Here is a 17,762-nt window from a genome sequence, read left to right as displayed (position 1 = left end):
CAAACCTTGGTTGATTCTTTTCTGTGAAATTCAAAACAAATTACAATGCTTTTTTTTTAAAAAAAAAAATTTGGAGGTGAAGCAGATTTTCAGAGTTTATCTTTTTAACTCTGATTCTGTTTTATTTTTGCTGTCTCTGTTTTTTAAAAAAATCACTGTTGGAGAACAGGAACACCAGAGATAGAAGCAGTTTTTGGGTAACAATGGCTGCTGAATTGGCTAGGATGCAGGAGGTATCAACTGTAGGTGGTCTGAATGTTAGGATTCTTCTTGCAGTTTTCTTCCAAAAATGTTAGCTTCCTATAATGCTTTTGGAAGTAAGCAGTAGATTAATGTTAAAGCGTTTGATGTTGAATCGTATTGATGTGATCTTTTTCTCCCAATTTCATGAAAAAACGAACGTATTTACTTAACTTTTTGTGTGTTTCTGATCATCGTTTGCTCTGTGTTCTTGTTGTTTTCACTCCTTAATTACCTTTAATATAAGTAACCTTTCCTTTTTCTTTGTTTAGTTGGATGGGACAGAGCCATCTGGGCAGCTACAAAGTGCTGATGAGGAAGTTGTCTCCGCGGCCTGCCGGCTTGTTTGTGAATGGGCCCAGAAAGTGCTAAGCCAGCCTTTTGATACGGTCTTGGAATTGGCTCGTTTCCTTGTAAAAAGTCACTATATTGGTACCAAGTCAATGGCAGCTTTAACAGTAATGGCAGGGGCACCAGCAGGTAATTGGTTAACTTAATTCTGAATCTCTGAGAAGAGGTATCTTTAAAAAGAGTAATGCATTTTATGTAAAAGGGGTTTCTTTAACATCAAATCTGGAGATGCCAATGGGAGGAGTGAAGTAAGTGGGCAGCCCAGGACGATGGGGGTTGATGCAACGTTTGTTGTCCCTGCCCTGTGTTGCAGTATATCCCACTTCAGGCAGTGACATTTCGGTCTTTTCCTGTGAGCGTTAGATGAAATAAAGGGTGATAGTTCAGTTGCTTGTGGTGACATGCGTAATACATCAGTTTGAGGAAGCACCTCTTCTCAGGATAGACTTTAAACGCTGACTGGGTTTGACCCTTGAGCATGCATTTAAGCGATTTTTTAGTCCACATTGCTGCAAGTTACTTTTCTTGCTGGTAGTCTGGAAGTAGGGGCTGAAAATAAGCTGTGGTCTAAGGTCTAGTCTGTGGCGTTAGCCTTTCAGGCTCTGAAGGTGGCTTCGTATGTCACTGTCATCTCTTTGACAGGTTTTTGCTGCAGTTTAGATTTGTAATGCTAATGTTCATGTTGAAAGGACTGGGGGCAGGGATGGCTAGCAAAATATAGTTGCATCCCTTGAGAGCTATTTACTACCTGAGGGAGGAGGAGAAGAGGGAAGGAAAAGGGAGAGAGACGTCTCAGTTGGCTTTAAAGTGACTATCTGATCACAACCAGTGTGAACTGTAGATTATCTGGGGGTGGTCAGTGAGAGGACTTTGGAAACCTGATTACTTCTTCAGAAGTCCTTAGAGTTCAGTAAACGCCTTAACAATGGAGAAATTGAAGTGAGGAATACTGAGCCAAGGAAATTATTAATAGGATCATTTGGAGTAGTCTTTCTCAAATTCGTTTTCTAGTTTGTGTTCTCTGATGTGAAGGAGAGGAGTTGATCCATGTTTGGAAATGGTCAGGCTGTTGATCTTGCAGTCCATTCTGGCCGTTCAGATCAGCATCAACTGCACAGAATCGAAGGCTGGGTGTGCAGCCCAGGCATTAAGTTACTGGCAGTTCTGGGGTGGCAGCCCATAGTAATTGCATGGTCCTGTCCTTCCAGACTGAGTCTATGGTCTCCCCCAAGTGTTTTACAAGATCAGGATTCCTCCGGTAAGGATCCTGATCTTGTAAAGCACTTCCAGGCATGATTAACTTTAAGCATGTGAGTAATGGCACTGAATTTTAAGTACTTTGCTCAATCAGGTTTTTGGTGCCAATACAGTGGAGGTTTGTAGGCATACTGCTGGTGTAGCTGTGTTTCTGTCTGAGAACTTGTCCTAATTTGGAAACCATTGTCTATCTTAATTTTCTCTCAAGAGCAGATTTTCTTACGGGCGTTTTTGGTATGTCAGATGCAAATTTTCCTGAGATGTTTGATCTGTGTCAGGTAGTACAACGAGGTCAGCTGTTGTTGCTATTGACCACATTAGAAATAAGGGTCTGAGAGGCATTGAGAGGGACAGGAAGGCCTTCTCTGGGGGCGCTTGTGTGACTGAGATTCCTGCACTCTTTTAAATCCCTGTTAGGAATTTGTGGTCAAGAGTTGGGGGGGTTTTTTGCTACACCAGATGAATTCCTGCTGCACTCAGCCTCTGGAAGAGGTGGTATTTGATATGGTTGTTTGTACATCTGCATTTGTATTCTATGTTTCCTTCTTCATTCTCAAAATGAGTCACTGAATCATCGGAAGTTTTCTCTGGTTGTAGCTGGCATAAATTGCAAAAGTGAGGGATGAGGAGGGACGTGTCCCCCAAACTTCCCCCGGGACGTTCTCCCCCCTGCCTGTTGGGGAAAATGTGTTTGGTCCAAGGCAAATCCCTTGACTTCAAAAAGGGCAATTTCAAATGGGAAGTGATTGTCAGGGCTGTGGGTTCTGGAGAGCCCCTTTTCTGGCCACTGGCTTCTGCATCTTGTTCTTTCTCGTTCTAGTTGTCTTTTCTTTATTGCAGCTTAGAGCTGAGAGTGGAAGGCTTTGCTGTCTGTATGCTCTTCTCTTTACGTGTCATTGCTTGGCTTCATTGGCTTTGCTAGCCATGCTGCTACAAGGAAAGTTGCATCTCTGTGTAGCACCTCCCTGCTTTTACTTCCTTTGAGAGAAGATGGTGTTTCAAGGAAATGGGCAGTTAGTTCTTTTGTGCCCCTGTGGGGCTTGGATGGTCATCTCAGGAGAGGTTCTTTTATTGGTATGTTCTAGAATGGCAAATAAAATACTCCCGTTGGTCTTTCTCACAAGGAACTGTAGTGTCTCTGTGCATTAAGTGAGAAAAACAGTTTTACCCTCAGAGAGGGTAGGTAAAAGGGGGGGGGGGGGGGTCCTCATAAATGTTCCTTGCCCTCAGTATTTAGCCTGCATAGTTCAGTTGTTGTTTTCCAGATATTGAAATATGTTTGGACATTGTGCTGCTTCTGTGAAAAAGGAATTGAAAGCTGAAAGTGGAGACATGCCGCAGTATTCCAGCTGTCATGGTACATGCAGACTGCTGCTGAGGGGATAGGGCCTAAAATGGTGTTGATTAATTTATAATTAAGAGTTGTTTTAAAAACTGAGATGCCTATGAAGTATAAATGAAACAGTGTTAAAACTTCTTGACGGGGGCAGTCCAATAGGGTTAGGTGGTCACTGAGGGAATGTGCTAATCCTCTTGACTGTTAACAAATGAAAGATCATAGTTACGATGTGATTTAGTAACAGGGATTGGTACCAGCTGCACCAATGAGGCCAACTCTTGTTTTTCCTGGAAACACCATTGCTTGTGTGTGATCAGCAAAGGCGTTGTCTCCAGAAAAAATGTTCTCTCGTTCTAATTTCCATATTTTTTTCCACCTTTTCCTCCTTCTGTTTGTTTCTCTTCTTACCCTTTCAGCATTATCCCTGATCACACACTGGTTGTGATCCATTCTGACACTGTGTGCGTTATTTTTAACACTTTGATCATGAGATAATATCATCTGCTCAGAGCTGCTCATCTGTGGCACAAATCCACAGCCTTCTGCAAAGGTTTTTCATTTTTAAAAGTGCTTTAAATATTGCTAGCAAAATAAAAACATGATAGAAAATGAATTGTAAAGGTTCACATCCACTGCCCTCTACTGTCAGTTTAATGAAATACATTGGTTTTAGTTTTTGCTGGTACAAAAGATGCCATTTGGGATTACTAGAAACAAGATGCCAATGCACAATATTTAGCAGCTAATGCCCCAGTAGAGGGTTTTCCAGAATGTTGTAAATAAACTGAAACACTGAACAGACTTGAGCATGAAATGCCTGCATGGATGAGGTGGCCCTAGAATGGTTATGGAGGTGCTGCCGTGTATTCTGTGCGGTTACCTGCAGACATGGCACTACAACAGACATGGTATGTTTTATTATAATACTTTTTTCTTTTTTGTGTTCAGGAATAAAAGGGATCCCCCAGCCCTCAGCTTTTATACCTACTGCTGAAAGTAATTCCTTTCAACCACAAGTGAAAACTCTGTCATCTCCTGTTGATGCCAAGCAGCAACTGCAGCGTAAGATCCAGAAGAAGCAGCAAGAACAGAAACTGCAGTCTCCTTTACCAGGGGAGTCTCCAGCAAAGAAAACTGAAGGCACCACAACCAACGGCGTGGCTAGTATATCTAATGGAAGTCCTGCAATTCTGTCTCCACAGCCTATTGGTATTGTTGTGGCAGCTGTCCCCAGCCCAATACCGGTAATGTTCCACAGTGATTCTCTAATGAAACCAACTTATGAAAGGGTGGATTGTAAACTGCCAGGAACTAAGCAGTGGTGTCAGTGGGATAGAAAAATTATTTCCTTCAGGTATTCAAAGACTTGCCTCCGTTGACGCTTTTCTGTCCCAGTGACTTTGTGATACCACAAGAGTTACAGTGTGATTGAGTTAGTGATAGACATGGAGCCAGTAAAATTTTAATTTTATAGAATAAACCAAGTTCATCTTTGAAGTCAGCGACGGTGGGATTTAAGCTAGCAATAATTTAGTTTATATATGGGAATAATTACCCTTGAGGTGAAGTTTAACCAGACAGGAAAGCCAGCAAAAGCCATGTGGGTCACTGATCCCCTAATATGGGATCTAAATTGACTTTCACTGGTCTAGTGGATTTAGTGATGGCAACAATTTCATTTTTGCATGAATATCTGTAATATCCTGGTCTTTCTGTTATCCTTGTCTTTCAACCATACAAAAGTGGGGCGGGGGGAGAAGGTTATTTGTTTTTAAGGTTGTTAGCTGTGGTGTTAATTTCAGTAGTGAGCCAGTTTTTCTGCCTGATCCTGGGTTTGCATTTTACTCACTTTAGAAACCTTAACAGTGATTGGTGTTTTGAACACATCCTCTCTTCTTTATCCTTTTTATGTCTTTTTGATCCACGTGCTGAAGGGCTGCATGAGAACGACCCTTTCTTTAAGGTCATGCAGAAGAGCAAAGTAGTGTATAGAGCATTGCCTCATGCCTTAAAAATTGAGGCCACGTATCTGCCCACCAGTGCTAGGCAGCCAGTACACAGTTGTCTATACATAGGTTGAAGAGCTTGTTTTGTTTTGAGCTGATGTTCGCTAGCTTTGGTATATTCAGCTGTGTTGGCCTTTACCTGCTTGGTGATGCAATTTTCTGTGTGGACTTTGGGGACTTTCATGCTTCATCAACACACCTTTTCTTTTTCTCTCTAAACAGGTGCCAAGGACGAGGCAGTTGGTAACATCTCCAAGTCCTATGGGATCATCTGATAGCAAGGTCCTGCCACTCAATGTTCAGGTGGTCACTCAGCACATGCAGTCAGTCAAACAGTCACCAAAGACTCCCCAGAACGTTCCAGCCAGCCCAGTTGGTGACCGCTCTGCCCGGCATCGCTACCCACAGATCTTACCGAAGCCAGCAAATACCAGTGCTCTCACCATCCGCTCTCCCACGACGGTGCTCTTCACCAGTAGCCCAATCAAGACTGTTGTGCCAGCTCCACATGTGAATTCCTTAAACGTGGTAAAAATGACAGCAATATCTCTCGCTCCGAGCAGCAGTAGTGTGCCTGTCAAACAGACGCCTTCAGTTAACAGCAGCGCAGGAGCAGTGGAAGAAGTGAGGACTGCTCCTCAGATCAAAAATGGATCTGTTGTTTCACTTCAGTCTCCAGGTTCCAAGCCTAGCACTGTTGTAGCTACATCTGCAGTTGAGATCAAACTGGAACCAGAAGTGTTGCTGGATGAGAACCCAGTTCAGGGCCAAGAGAGCTCTGATGTGTCTAAATCTGTAAAGGGAGCCCCTGGCCTGCCAGCTGCTCAACAAATCAATTTTGAGGTTGCAACCTTGAAAGTTTCAGCTGATGGTGTTGTGGAGGCAAAAACAGCTAAGGGCTGTGATCAGGGAGCTGAAGAAGCAAGGACCAAATACAAAACACAGTCTAATGAGATCACACCAGTTTCTTCAGCAGGCAATAATCAAAGCACTCTAAAGCTGTCAGTTGCCAGTCAAAACTTGTCCAGCACCAGCATCAATTCACCTCCTACTGGTGAGTCTACAGTTAAAGACAAAACATGCACTAAAAGTCCAAGAAAGCGACAACCTTCTGCGCTTCAGGATTCCCAGGTACCACCTGTAAAGAAACCACTGGTGGGGCAGCTTTCAGCTGGTAATGCTATGGAGGGTCAAAAAGCCAACAGTGTTAAGAAGGCTCCGAAGATTGTATCATTAGCAAGCAGTGACAATACCACAACACTTGCTCAAGTTCCCAGCAAGGTATCCATAAAGGTAAATTCTGCAGCTTCAGCAAACTTAGCGACAGACTGTTCTTTGAACACCAATGTAAATAGCAGTGATTCTACTTTAGGACAGCAGCTTGCAGCAGCAGCATCTCCAGATATAAAAGTAAAATTAGAAGGAAACATGTTTATCATAGAGAATGATTCAAAATCTGATGGCAGCTTTAACCCAAATACATGGCACCATATCACCAAAACTTCTGACTTTGCATCTGTGAATTGTGAACAGCAGCAAGATATCAGTGTTATGACTATTGCAGGACACGCTGGCTCTAGTGACTTACCAGAGTCAGCATGGGAGCCAGTGCACTGTGACGGTATACAGCAGGATGCGTACAACCAGCAGTTACAGAGCCAGATCCAGGACTCCTCTTTGGGTCAAATACAAGCACAGTCTTCAAATCAGTTACCTCTGCAGTCTGAGCTGAAAGAGTTTGAACACACAGTCCCTCAGTCAAATGAAAACTTCTTTTCATTTGATGATGACCTTACCCAGGACAGCATTGTGGAGGAGCTGGTGCTAATGGAGGAGCAGATGTCATTGAATAATTCTCATCCCTACAGTGGTTGTCTAGGAATGGCACTTCAGAGTCAGACAGCAGCTCAAGGAGCTCCCGTGTCATCTCATCCCAGTAGTGCGCACTTCTACCATTCAATCCATAACAACAGCACTCCAATTCACACTCCGACGCCCACCCCAACTCCCACCCCCACACCCACCCCGACTCCAACACCCACTTCCGAAATGATCGCTGGATCTCAGAACGTGTCACGAGAGAGCCCCTGTTCCAGGCTGGCTCAGACAACTCCCGTCGACAGTGCTCTAGGAAGCAGCCGTCATACGCCCATTGGCACGCCGCATTCCAACTGCAGCAGCAGTGTCCCTCCGAGTCCTGTGGAGTGCCGAAACCCATTTGCATTTACTCCTATAAGCTCCAGTATGGCTTACCACGATGCCAGCATTGTCTCAAGTAGCCCCGTGAAGCCGATGCAGCGGCCTATGGCTACCCACCCTGACAAAACCAAGCTTGAGTGGATGAATAACGGGTACAGTGGTGTTAGTAACTCGTCGGTTGCAAACCATGGCATTCTCACGAGCTATCAGGAGCTAGTGGAAGACCGTTTCAGGAAGCCTCATGCTTTTGCAGTTCCTGGCCAGTCGTACCAGTCTCAGCCACGGCACCACGATACTCACTTTGGTCGTGTGACTCCTGTCTCGCCTGTGCAGCACCAGGCAGCCCCTGTAAATAGCACCACCAAGCAAGAGGGCTTTGCTGTTCCTGCTCCTCTTGACAACAAAGGAACCGGATCATCTCTCAACAACAGCCTGAGATGCCGGAGTGTGAGCCCTGCTGTCCATCGCCAGCGTAATCTCAGTGGCAGCACAGTCTACCCTGTCTCAAATATACCACGCTCTAACTTGACACCTTTTGGAAGTCCAGTAACTCCTGAAGTTCACAATGTATTTACCAATGTCCATGCAGACACCAGTGCCAATAATATAGCACAAAGAAGCCAGTCAGTCCCATTGACTGTGATGATGCAGACGGCCTTTCCGTCTCTTCAGAAACAAACAAACACTAAAAAAATAACCAATGTGTTGTTAAACAAACTTGATCCTGATAGTGACGATGCAGTGAGAGGTTTGGGAATGAACAACATGCCCTCAAATTACACAGCCAGGATGAATCTCACTCAGATTTTAGAAACGTCCACCGCTTTTCCTAGTGCCAACCCACAAAATATGATCAATTCCAGCACTTCAGTTTATGAATTCCAAACACCAAATTACCTCACAAAAAACAGCAGCACCGATCAGATCAGTTTTTCTTCTGGAGATAACCAAGCACAATCAGACATCGGAGAGCAGCAATTAGATTTTAGCAGCACTGTAAAAGACCTTTTAGGGGAGGACAGTCTGCCAACCAACCAGCAGCTGGTGAATCAGGTGGCATCAGATCTCAATAACGTTGCATCTGTCTTTTCCAGCGACATCAGGTTGTCTTCCGACCTCTCAGGCAGCATTAATGATCTGAACACTTTGGATACAAATCTACTGTTTGATCCAGGTCGTCAGCAGGGACAAGACGATGATGCTACACTGGAGGAATTAAAAAATGACCCCTTGTTTCAACAAATCTGCAATGAATCCATTAACTCAATGACTACATCAGGTTTTGAGTGGATGGAGAGTAAGGATCATCCTGCTGTTGAAATGTTGGGTTAATTTTGTTTCATAGTATGTATGTAGCACACTGTATCTAAAAGACAGACGTATTGTATTTGTCTTAATGGAAGTGCCTCCTGCAGCAGAAACACTTGCTATGTATTGTGGCATTTTTAAAAAAAAGTTTGCTGTACCAGTTGCTCATCCTTCAGCAGGGAAAAGGCAGTCTTATCAGTTTTAAATAGATCTCTAAAGGTGATGGGCTATCAAAGAGCCAGTATTAAAATTTGAATTTTATAGTATTCCCACTCAACATTTCTCATTGTAACAAATAAAGAAGTGGTTAATAGCCAGCGAGCATTAACAGCTATGGCTGAGGGAAGGTTTTAAGTCCAGCTTGTTACTTGGCTTTCCATACTTTGTATTGCTTGTTACTTCTTAGTACATAATTCTTGCTGCTGACCTTTGTCGTTCAGGTCTGAAATGCAGGGTGCTTGCAAATGAGTAGGTGATGGGGAATGGGTGCAAGTGAACTATGCGACATGCAAGTGCTTGATCAATGGAAAGCAACCTTGGGTACTGCTCAGTGGTGAACTGTGGGAAATCTCTGTAGCACCAGTGCCATTTACATCTCTGGTAAAGCACAGAGATAGGAAAAATTAACAGGAACGATCAAGGAAAAAGAAAGATGCACTAAAATTTTTATTTAAGAGAAGCCAATCTTTGTAGTTGTTTTAATCCATTAATTTTCATGACATCACACTTAGTATTTTAGTTCTTACTTCAATGTTTATATATTGGGTAAAATTCATGGAAAAAGATTTTGAGCACTGAAATTTAATCTAGGCTTAGCACCCTATTTTAAGAGGATAGGTACTGTTTAATTATTTATCAAAGCTAGAGAAGGAACATGATATTTTCCCTCATTTTTTAATAAAAGAGCTACTGGAGCTCATTAAAATACTATTTTTAACAATTCATTTTTAAGTCCACTCTTTTCTAACCTAGTGGAGGGTGTAGGAAGATGTTATTTTCTCTGTATGTTTCAGTAGGTTGAGCCCATCTGTCTTTTTCACCTACTCTTTCTCTCAAACAAAAGTTGATTAAAATATTAGAAAATGTTGTTGGTCTAAAAATATTTTGTATAGAGCCATAATGCTGCCAGGCACTTTACGGATACACACGTGAGCTCTCTCTTGGTAAAACTTCTAAAAGTGCATACTGTTTTAGGAGCCTGAATTACATTTTCAAGTGATTTGACAGGACCGATGGATCTAATTTTTGTTAGAAGTCCTTAGCTCCCCCTTCTTGAAAATGGGATTGAGATTTCTACCTCACTAGCTCACTTTAAAAAAAAACAAAAAACCTTTTGGTTTATCAGCATGGCATGTATTTCTCTAATGATGAAAAGAGAGAGGTACTTTAACCAGCCATGGTCCTGATCCTACAAAGAGGACTTGCACAAGCAAGCTTTTATATAAAAAGCACTAAGGATGCTGTAATACCATTCCTTAAAGTTAGTATAAAATTGATTATTTCTCCTGTAAACTGACATTTATAAAACTGAAAGCAGAGCAGAAAACATTTTCCTACCTTTTGTTACTTCTTTGAATGAGAGGTCATGAACTCATGAAGGGGGAAGCCCCTTAGATTTAGTTAAGAAAAAGAGAATCAGATTTTCAGCTGATTGGGGTTTTTCATTTAAGTGTCTTGGTGATCTTCTGTTTCTACTAATGACTTGAGATCTTAGTATTGGTTAGTGGGGCTTGGGGTGGGAGGGGGACAGTGCTGATTCTCATTGTGCTGCTGTATTGACACTTCAGATGCTGATACACCACGGCTCCTCTTGCTCGCGTCTCCCAACCCTGGCCCCAACTAGCCTGTGGCCTCTTCTGCAGGGACAAACAGTTGTGCCAAGCTGTAGCATCTTACATGAGGTCTGATTTCACTGTGCTTACACAGTGGCCATTTCATTAAGAACAGACTTAAGAGTATTCAGATCTTGCCTTTAAACACACTGATGTACAGTGGTGCGATTTGTTTTGTTCAAGATCAAATGTCCCTAAGTTTTGTTGAGGAAATGGGGAGGAGACTAGAAGTTGGGTGGTAAAGTGCTGTTTGCGACCTTGTGAGGTATCCGTGAGCAAGGCTGGGACCCAGCTCCTTTCGCACAGAAGTGGCTTAGGGCAGGGCTTGAACTCTCTACCTGTCTATGGCCTCTAGCCAGCGACATCTTGAGCGTCCTTCTATTGCTTTGACTTCATTGGGCCTGAGAGACAGTCAGCACCTCTTTTTCTGATCCTAGGTAAAGTGCTAGCGCTACTGTGAATCTGTGAAACCCACCTTCCAGTGGAGAGCAGTGAGAGCACCCGCGCTGCGGGGAGCACCTGCGGCATCTTGGGCAGCCTGTGTGTTTGCATGGCATGCTGCCCTGACCTCTGCATCGCTAACACTGAGGCTCACGTGGGCTTGGTGACAAAAAGTTCCTGCCTAACTCCTCTGTTTCTCAGTAAAGCAAGAGTCAATTTAAAAGCTGATGCATTCTAAATTATGCAGTCATCACCAAAGGTTTTTAGAAGTGCATTTAAAATTATAAATACAAGCATTACATTGGACCTAACACAAGTTTTAATTAGTAGGAATATTCTATAATCAGTGGATTAAAGCAAATGTATTTTTAATTTAAGAAATGCTCAATTCAGTGAGGATTGTTTCAAGTAAAATCCAAGGCACAGAGGTAAAACATTTTCACTTCAATAAATGGTGCTAGGGCTAGTTCACACAGCTTTGTACATTGGTATGTATTATTTTAGAGGTGTTTGTGTGTTGGTGTTATAATCTGTTAGGTCCCTGTTCTTAGTGCTAGTTAGTTCTTTACTGTACATTGAGACAGAGCACTACTGCACACCAAAGTATGCAATACCCAAAGGAAAAGTCTGTGATTCTAACAAATGGAAGCCTGTCTGTGTCAGATTCTTCAAAACTAAGAATTTGAGACAGTTCTGACCCCTTGTTTACATTATTGGCTTCCTACTAACATAAGAAATAAATTATTTTGATAGCATTTTTTGCTAGAGTATACAAACTAGTGAATTTGTACCCTTATGTACAGTATTGCAGCAAACACTTTAAATTTGGTTGGTTAGTCCAGCAAACTTTCTGGGTTCATATATTGCACTAAAATTCTGTTGAACCTGTGGCAGGCACATTCCTTAGGATAAATGCAACAAATACGGCCCACAGATTTAAAAAAAAAAAAAAAAACTTTTTAATGTGTTTCATTATTAAAAGGCAAAATGTCATTAAAAGTGACAGATGAAATTGTCTTATGTAGCAATGTGCGTTGATCTCAATGAGATATTTCTATTTCTTATTCTCTTACATGAGAATATTACAGCAGGAAAAATTAAGTTTAGTTTGCTTCACCATGTTAATACATGATCACAAAACGTGCATGAGTGTTAATGACTTATCTTGTACAGTACTAGATATATTCCTGTAACCACTTTTATTTTTTTTATTCTTTTGCTGTATTGAAACTGGTTCAGTGTTAACCAGGTGAGCATAGTTATTCACAAGTTATTTACTTTTTTATGTTAACTAATTCAGCTTAGTTATTGTTGAATATGTTCCTTTCTTGGATTATTTTTTATTGTTCTGGTGTTGAAAAACATTTTTGCATCATTTTATCATGATAAGAATTCATGAAGTAAATAATTTGCAAATAATTGCAATAAGCACTGACTTCTGAACTGAAAAGAAGGAAAGCGTTTTTTGTGCAGTGCATCTGAGGTTCATATAATAGTCTTGTACTATACTGTGCGTTCTTTACTGCACCATAAGGAAAGAAAAGTCCCTGTTCCACGTTTTCATTTAGTGCAGGAAATCCAGTTTCTCCCCTCTTCCCCAGTGTTTTGTTGTCTGTTGTACTGCTGAAACTACAGTAGTTGAATATTGCAGTAGCATTTCAGTTATTTTTTTTATTGAAAGTGCTCAAAAATTGTTTTTTAAATGTTTTCAAAAACAATAAAAACATTTTATATTAAAATGATTTCTGGAGTTTTTATTTATATGGGAAGTGTGCATTAAGGTTGACAGAGCTTCCTAATTTGTGCAAAGACAGATCACAGCTGTCTAGTTGTTCTGACTTGCAACTTCATGGTTCATATAAAACTTCTCATCTGCACAATGTTTCTAAGTTACCTAGTAGAATTACAAACCTATTAGTCTGTCTTACTTTTCTTGCTCAACTTGTTAAAAAGTAAAACCTAAACTAAGTATAGCTGGATCAATTAATGCAACTCAAAAGTGAACAGAGGGCATGAGAGATTTGCTTAAAAAACAAATACTGCTAAAGAGATTGCCGTTTCGTTCCTCCAGATTGTACTGTTTAAATACCTAAAATAGAAGACCACATTCATATACAATGCGAGTGATTATAATTTTTGAGACATCGTAACAATTCTGCTACTTGCTTTGAATATGCAAGAGAGATCCTACTAGTGATGTAAGCACTTGAAACGTGTCGCCTTGGAGCATCTGCATATCTATTCTCCAGCTGCTTTGTCATGGCTCCTCCTGAGTCTGTTCTCCCCCATCTCGCCTACCCATTTTCTATATCTGGTAATGCCTTGGCTCTGCAATCATGAAAAAGTTCCATTTTTGTCCCTGCCTCCTCTTTCCTCTATTATCCTTTTAATTTTAATGAACTGCTGCTTTCGTATGGATTATGATAAGCTATGTATCATTGAAACTTTCTCTCTTCCCACTAGCTAATCAGATGATGCCAATTAGAAACAAATTTTCAGTGGATCTCAAGTAGCTGCCTCAAATAGTGTTCTTGCTTAGCAATATGCTACTCATCTGGAGCACATCTTGGGTTTTGTGGACCTAGGCATTTAAAATTGTACCTGAAAAATGGGCCCCAAAATGGAAATGAGTCTTAGTAGCTTGAGAGAAGGTTCTATTTTAATCTACCTATCCATACAAGTAGCTGCTTTTGGTAGAAATATTTCCGTAGTAGTATAGAAATTAAACCAAATAACCTGAATTCATGTCTTCACAGGCCTCTAGAGCCTGTAAGGTGTATATATCTTACAGGTAGGAAAGATGAGACGCAAGGGCAGCTGGGCCTGTGTCCCAACAGATTGAGGAGCTGATAGCCTTATATCTTGTTATGAATACTGTGCTAGGGGAACTCTGTAAAGACTAAATTGAACTGGGCATTACTTGGCTGCTGCTGGGACTGAGTCTGTCTGTGTCCTCAGGTTTTCTGAGGGCTTGCGGAGGTGACTGGTAGGAATCAAAAAACAGGGTGTCCCTGGTAGCTGACATAACTGTCTCTACAAGTGTGTACATCTCCACACATTTACTTTAGACACCTGTTGAGCTCCCTTTTCTCCAATATCCTGCTTTTGTTTTTAGTAAGGATAGGAAAACATAGCTGTACAACTGTATTACTTTATAAACTAACCGATTAGGACTCACTCATCATCTCCTTTCCCTATCAGAAATACTTCTGAATGTTAAATTCATCTCCTCCATATCAGTACTTCAAAAGGACACTTTTCCAAGGGCTGTAATAATCGGTTCCCAGACGGATCAAGCCCAACTCCTCCATGCTCTAAGACAAGAAGAGGCATTTTGAAATGCACTGTTTAAAAACCTGTATATAAGCAATGATTATTTCTGACCAAAACAAAATGCTCCTCGTTTAGATTTTAAACTGCTTTGAAAATGAGAACACTCCCTCCTGCAACATACATGGAGATGAGATAGGAGACAAAGCTCTGGTTTCACAGAGGCGCGGTTTAGAGGTTCCTAACTGAAATCCATTCTGGCAAGGTTTACTTGTGGAAGGAAACGCTAAGGCTGGGACCTAAAACAGCTGCTCTGCAAGAGCAAAATAGGAGATCTCAGTGCTTATTAATATAGAAGGGCTGAAGACCATTATGCTGCACATAATTTTAGAATTGGTTTGAAGCTTCAGGAATTATCTGGAGTTGCATTTTTTTTATACATAAGCTTTAACAAAAAGGTAGCTACTTAGTACAGCAGAGTACTTGCATTTTCCTTTGTGTAGCAGAGGCAATGGCTGCACCAGTAGGTATCCTTCTAGGGCATGCTCAGAGCCCTGCATCCCTGCCAGTCATCCTGCTCTTCAAGAGTACTGTCTTGTGGGGTTCTTTTTTTAAGCCAGACCTGAAGATCTGTGGGACACTTCTGGCATGGCGTCCTATTATGCCTGGTTTGTTTGACTCTACCAAGAACTAATGCCCAGTGGCAACATTTTCAATGTCATTGAAAATCAATCAGCAGGCCAAGGATGGCACATTGAAAATCTGTGTGTTTTTTAAAAAATATTTAGTATTTTTAATTAGAAAACCTCAAAAGTGAATGAATTCAACTTATAATGACAATTACTTACTATTCCAATTTTTCTAATGGAATAAGGGAGCAACACTAAGAGAAGGAGATTCACTAAACATCGTGCATGAAAATGAGAGACATAAAGATGAGAGTACGAGTGCTGCCTCTCAGTCCTGTGCCCTGGTCAGAACAAAAGGTTCTTCTGGTTTTATCAATGTTTTAGCCACTGGCAAAGAGCATATAATGCATGTTTTATATGCCTATGGAGAACAATAATCTGAAGGTATTTAAAGAAAAAAAGCCAAAATACATCATCCCCTAGAATAGCTCATTTCTGTAATGTTGTGAAGAGTTGAGCTTTTAGCAGACATACCCCCAATGACTGCATTAACCATTGGATCACTGATGGTGAATTACTCTGGGAACAGAGTGACAGCAATTGACTGGAACTCAGCACCTCCAGGTTTCTGTGCTGGCAGCTCTCTTCCCCCTCAAACTGAAAATAGAGAGAGAGAGAGAGACATGACATTTGAATGGTGGTGACTCAGAGCACTGTTTACCACTTCATTCAAATACATATGCACAAAAGGAGTATGACTTACCACCTCCACCATAGTTGCTCTTCTTACTACATGGTTTGCTCATCCGTCAGGCGAGATCTCCAAAAGAAATTGCTTGTAAACTGTTATATTAGTCACAGAAATTAGAAAAAACATTTCTCGCTGTACATCTTCCCCTTCTCACAGCCTTCCTCTGTGAGAGCTGGAGCTCTTCTCAGCAGCTTTCCTGGGGACAGGGTGTCTGCTGGGGGGATGGAGGGACTGGCCTAGGGCTGGTGTTAGTGCCTTGGGAGTACAAACCCACATTAAGAGAGCAGTGTATGGAGGGTGCTTGCTGCTAATGTTAAATTTTGTCTGCAAGCTGCCCCCAAAAGAAGATATTTGACAGGGGAATTTCTGGTTCTTAAGGAACATTTGGTCCTAAGGAACAAGAACCCAGCAGAGTTGAAAGGGAGAAAAAAGGGGGGAAGGTGGAGCTCTATCCTGTTAATAATAGCTGTGGATGTTTTACAGGTAACCCTTTCACTTGGTGCTGGCCCAGCAGTGACGCTCCAAAATCTGCAAAAGTGCTTTACTCACAGCAGAGGGAGTCCTGCCAAGGCTGTCCCCCTACTGTTGCTGTATATGATGCATGGGCATGCTTCATGGTCCTGGTACATTTGAGGGTCCTGAATAAATTTTGTAGGTTTTCCTTCTAGCTTTAGTCTTGGTCTGCTATCCTCTAGGCCCCAAGGAGTCCCAACTCCTGCGTTTGTGAGAGTTCCTATCATCCTTGAAATACCACTAAAAGCCCTGTACATGGAGTCTTCTATCCACAATCTAAGCAAGTCCGGTGCCTCTGTCAGAGTCCAGTGCTTTGCTGTCACTCAGCACAGACAAACTGGGCTGCGGGGTTTGAGACAGCTGGAGTCAGCAGGCAATGCAGAATCCAACAAGCTTCCAAAGGAAGAGATGTTGCTTTTAAAGGAAAGAAGGGGCATCTAGAGCTGAAGAAAATACTCAGAACTGGTGACTTTGGAGGAGTGAGAAAGAAAAAGAACAAGAAGGGGCTGGCCAAAAAAAATCTGTGGGTTGGTTAATGGAAGTCTAGTTACACTGCAGCGCAGAGAGAACAGTCAGTCTAGGGTCAATTTTGCCAGTGAAAAGAATTATAATCACTTATAAATGTATAATCACTAATACCTAATATATAATATTAGATCTTTATAATCACTTATAAAATTTTAACTTTCATTTTTGTATCAACTTCACATCTTGTTACCATGGTGTTTGAAATCTAGGGCTAAGGGTTAAGCTTAGTGAGTATTTGCACTTAACTGTACAGCTGAGAAAAGTGTTAAGTCCTGAGCTCTTAACTGTATCTCAATTAGTCTCATTTGTCTCGCATTAGTCTCATTTGTGAGTCATTGCCATGGTAGTAGAGAAATTGAGATTACTAGACTGTCAATAGGTATTTACTTCTCTTAGTCATAGCAACGACTCACTAGCATATTTTTTTTGTTAATTTCCTCTGGTATGTAGTTTTGCATTTACCTGCCACTGTGACGCTGTGAGTGGTTCATCATAATGTTTTCTATTGTATGACTCAGTAGAACAAAAGATAATAGGACAAAGAGCTATATATGTGTTATCTGCATCCAGATTTTTTGTTTAATTGCAGTTAAAATCACTTCTGATTTCTTTGTTTTGAAGTAAGAGCAGAGAAGACAATGTATATGATTTAATTTAAAATCCTCTGTAGCAAAACTGTATCCTACTGAAATATATTTAATAAGGGAAGACATACTTTGCGATAATTTGATGTCCTGGCTTTTGTAGCTTAACCATGACCACTGTTAATATATATTCATAAATGGAAGATTATTTTATTGTCATAACCCTTTGAAATCCTGAAACCTATGTCCTTTTTTGAAATTATTTTATCCTATAAACACAAACACTAGTGTGGGTTTTTTTTCAAGGCAATCAAGTATTGCAGTGAATGGATTTTTTTTCAAGGCAGTCAAGTATTACAGTGTATGGATTCTCTTAAGGCCATAAAAACATTTAGTGCAAAGAAAGAAACAAACCAAATGTTGTAAATGAATATAAAATTCAGGCCACTAACTGTGTCTATCAGGCTAAATGCCACCATTTAAGAAATGGGAAAAAATTAAAAATTCGTAATTT

The 17,762-nt window shown here is 41.1% G+C and overlaps 1 protein-coding gene across 4 annotated transcripts in view; it reads left to right on the top strand.

The window, feature by feature from the left end:
• The window catches only part of RFX7 (regulatory factor X7), a 59,747-nt gene extending 47,035 nt beyond the window's left edge, over positions 1-12,712 (top strand). For all 4 annotated transcript variants that reach the window (XM_068958070.1, XM_068958069.1, XM_068958073.1 and 1 more), the window contains 3 exons: positions 513-720; positions 4,136-4,431; positions 5,416-12,712. In XM_068958070.1, coding sequence (XP_068814171.1) covers positions 513-720; positions 4,136-4,431; positions 5,416-8,724 — 3,813 coding nt within the window. In that variant the 3' untranslated portion in view covers positions 8,725-12,712. The remainder of the gene's footprint in view (positions 1-512; positions 721-4,135; positions 4,432-5,415) is intronic.
• The last annotated feature ends 5,050 nt before the right edge of the window (positions 12,713-17,762 follow it).

This window comes from Struthio camelus, chromosome 12, assembly GCF_040807025.1.
Source record: "Struthio camelus isolate bStrCam1 chromosome 12, bStrCam1.hap1, whole genome shotgun sequence".
In the NCBI taxonomy this organism is placed as follows: domain Eukaryota; kingdom Metazoa; phylum Chordata; class Aves; order Struthioniformes; family Struthionidae; genus Struthio; species Struthio camelus.
Note: the sequence above shows the minus strand (reverse complement) of the source record. Positions and strands in the feature narration are given on the sequence as shown.